Source organism: Petaurus breviceps, unplaced genomic scaffold (genome assembly GCF_028583685.1).
Source record: "Petaurus breviceps papuanus isolate PSGF00001 unplaced genomic scaffold, PetGlider_PUasm1.0 175, whole genome shotgun sequence".
Classification (NCBI taxonomy): Eukaryota; Metazoa; Chordata; class Mammalia; order Diprotodontia; family Petauridae; genus Petaurus; species Petaurus breviceps.
Window position 1 is genome coordinate 4,781,019 of NW_027185764.1, and position 2,775 is coordinate 4,783,793.

Here is a 2,775-nt window from a genome sequence, read left to right on the forward strand (position 1 = left end):
GCCTATCCTGTGCAATTCTTATCCATGAAGAAGCATAAAAGATGGCACCAGAAAGAAACACAACTGGAAAAACAGGCCAGTGGCATAGAGAGACTGAGGGATAACCGGTGGAAAGCCCTCCTATTTTGTTTGCAAACCCAGACAATTTTAAGAGCTCTGGAAGTAGGGCCTCTAGCATGTTGGGTGGGGTCTTTGTGAAGTATTTCTAGTAGGACGAGGAAGGTAATCTCACAGGATTACATTTATGCTCACAGTACATATATATTCTATGTCTGTATATATAGAAGGATGCACGTGTGGCATTGTGGATTGAGTGTAGAATTTGAATTGAGTGTAGATTCATAGAGATCTGAGTTCAAATGCTGCCTCTGACCCTTACTAACTGTATAACCCTGAGCAAATCATTTAAGCTCTCTGAACCTCAGTTTTCACATCTGTAAACTGGGAATGATAATAACACCTAATTCACAGGGTTGTTGTGAGCATGAAATTAGATAATGTAGGCAAAGTGCTTTGCAAACCTTAAAGAACTCTATAAACGGCATCTATTCTTATATGAAGGGGAAAATGAGTTCGCATGAATGTACTTGGATGAGACAGTTTCACAAGCCAAATAGGGTGGGAGAGTTTTATATAAAGGGCTTTGGATGCCTGAATCAGAGAAGCCTTTGGGGGTACCGTCTGTTCATGTGGGAAGAACTGTGTGCAGGCAATGTCTGGAACATGTCAATACAGGTGCCAACCTTGAGCTTCCATAACTTAGACTGACCAGTTCAGGGAAAACAAATATTCTTCTTTAGATGGTGATGCCATAAGATTTTGTCTGGAGGGAGGGAAAGAAGCTCTGAGGTGTTCTAGTTTCTGGCTGGCGGAGAGGGAAACCTCTCCCTCTGCATAGCATAGACAGATTTTCTTCTAGCAAATGCGGTAAGTGTTGAGCAGAATGAGAGGAGGCTTAGGTAGAATGTGGAACTCACACCCATTAGGGGTTTTAAATGCTTGCCTGATAAAAACCGACTTGTAATTCCGTGTCTGAAGGAGATAGTGAATCCACAGACCCCCCGGAACAATGCAGATGCCACAGGAAACACTTTGGTATGGCATCTGCTGCTGCCATTTGAGTGTGCCAGGGCCGCTTCTCCTCATTGCTAACACACACACACGCACACACACACGCTCCCCCTTCCCCGTAGCTTGATGGATTTGCCCAAACCCCGTCTCCTGATACTTCTACCCGATAACCTGCTCAGCCTCTGATAGCCCACAAGCGACGTGCAAGCGCCGGTTACTAGCAGTAATCGTCAGCCACGTCTCTAATGAAGAAACCCCAGCCGCATCCTCGGTGGGGCTGAGCTGAGCTGAGCGCGGAGAGCGGAGGAGGCGCTAGGGCTCAGCCACCTCCTCCACGCGGGGAGCCAGCCAGCCGAGCGCTCCCGAACCAGCCTTCTTGCGAGGCGGGCTCTCCCGCGGGGAGGCCTCGAGCTTCCTTCAGCTTCTTCGGCTTCGGGGGAATGCGGCACTCACTTCTCCCCCTAGGTTGGGAGGAGAAGCCTCCGAGGGAGCAGAAGCAGAGGCAGAGGAAGCGCGGGAGCCTCCCCCACCCCCAGGACACACACCCTGTCTCTGGGGGCAGGATTTTCTGACCAGATTTTCCTGTGCCTAAATTTCGGGGGTGATTTTAATTCTCTTCCTTCCCGCCCTCCCCCCACCCTGTGCCCATCGCTCCTTCCTCGGGCCTGGGGCTCCATCATGCAGCCTTAGGGCTGCTGGAGCTGAAGGGAGAGAAGGTTGAATTCAGGGAAGGGGACTGACTGCTGGCGCCTGTGGCGGGTCCGGCTTGGGTGGCTGCGGCTGCCTGGTGAAGGTAGCAACAACTGCAGCAGCAGCAGCAGCAGCAGCAGCAGCAGCAGCAGCAGCAGCAGCAGCAGCAGCAGCAGTAGCAGCAGCAACCGCGCTAACACACCACAGCCTCAGCGCCTGAGAAAGGGCGCCCGAAGGGGCCGGTCCTCCGTAGCTCTGTTCCGTCCCTCATTCCTCGGAATGATTGATCTGTTGCTGTTGCTGTTGTGAGTGGTGGCGGCGGCAGAGAGGGTGACAGCAGCTGGCACAGCTGGGAGGCGGCAGGCGCCATTGCCAGGACGACTGTCGGGGGTGCCACGGACTGGCGGGAGGGGGAAGGAAGCCCTTTACGCGTCCGACGGAGAACTCGGTTGGAAGGGGAGGCGGAGGCTCAGCTAGCGCAGGTGCTGCCGCCTGCCCCACGCTGGGCCCCGGGCCATGCGGCCGGAGTGAGAAGGTGCTTGTGGCCCCGGCGCCCCCAGCAGCCTAGTAGCCTGGGCAGGTTGGACTGGAGTCTCTCCAGCGTCGGCGGCATGGCTTCTAGCCGGGGTTCGGGCCGGAGCAGGCTCAGCCCCTTCGCCACTGCGGCCAGCCAGGCTGCGCCGGGACTGCGACTCGCCCCTATGTTGCCCTTGCTGCTCCTCCTGCTGCCAGCTTCGGGAGGGTCGAGGGCCTTTCCCCGGGGGGCTGCGGGGCCGCCGCTTAACAGTCCACCCCTGTCCATCATGGGTCTGATGCCACTCACGGACAACGTGGCAAAGGGCAGCATCGGTCGAGGGGTGCTGCCTGCCGTGGAGCTGGCGATCCAGCAGATCCGCAACGAGTCCCTCTTGTACCCCTACTTTTTGGACCTTCGGCTCTACGACACCGAGGTGAGTGCAACCGCTCTACTCCCTTCCCCCCCCCCCCCCCCCCCCCCCCCCCCCCCCCCCCCCC

The 2,775-nt window shown here is 56.2% G+C and overlaps 1 protein-coding gene across 1 annotated transcript in view; it reads left to right on the plus strand.

The window, feature by feature from the left end:
• The first annotated feature begins 1,219 nt into the window (after positions 1-1,219).
• The window catches only part of GABBR2 (gamma-aminobutyric acid type B receptor subunit 2), an 861,105-nt gene continuing 859,549 nt past the window's right edge, over positions 1,220-2,775 (plus strand). The window contains exon 1 of the mRNA XM_069084611.1: positions 1,220-2,711. Within this exon, the coding sequence (XP_068940712.1) occupies positions 2,373-2,711 (339 nt within the window). The 5' untranslated portion in view covers positions 1,220-2,372. The remainder of the gene's footprint in view (positions 2,712-2,775) is intronic.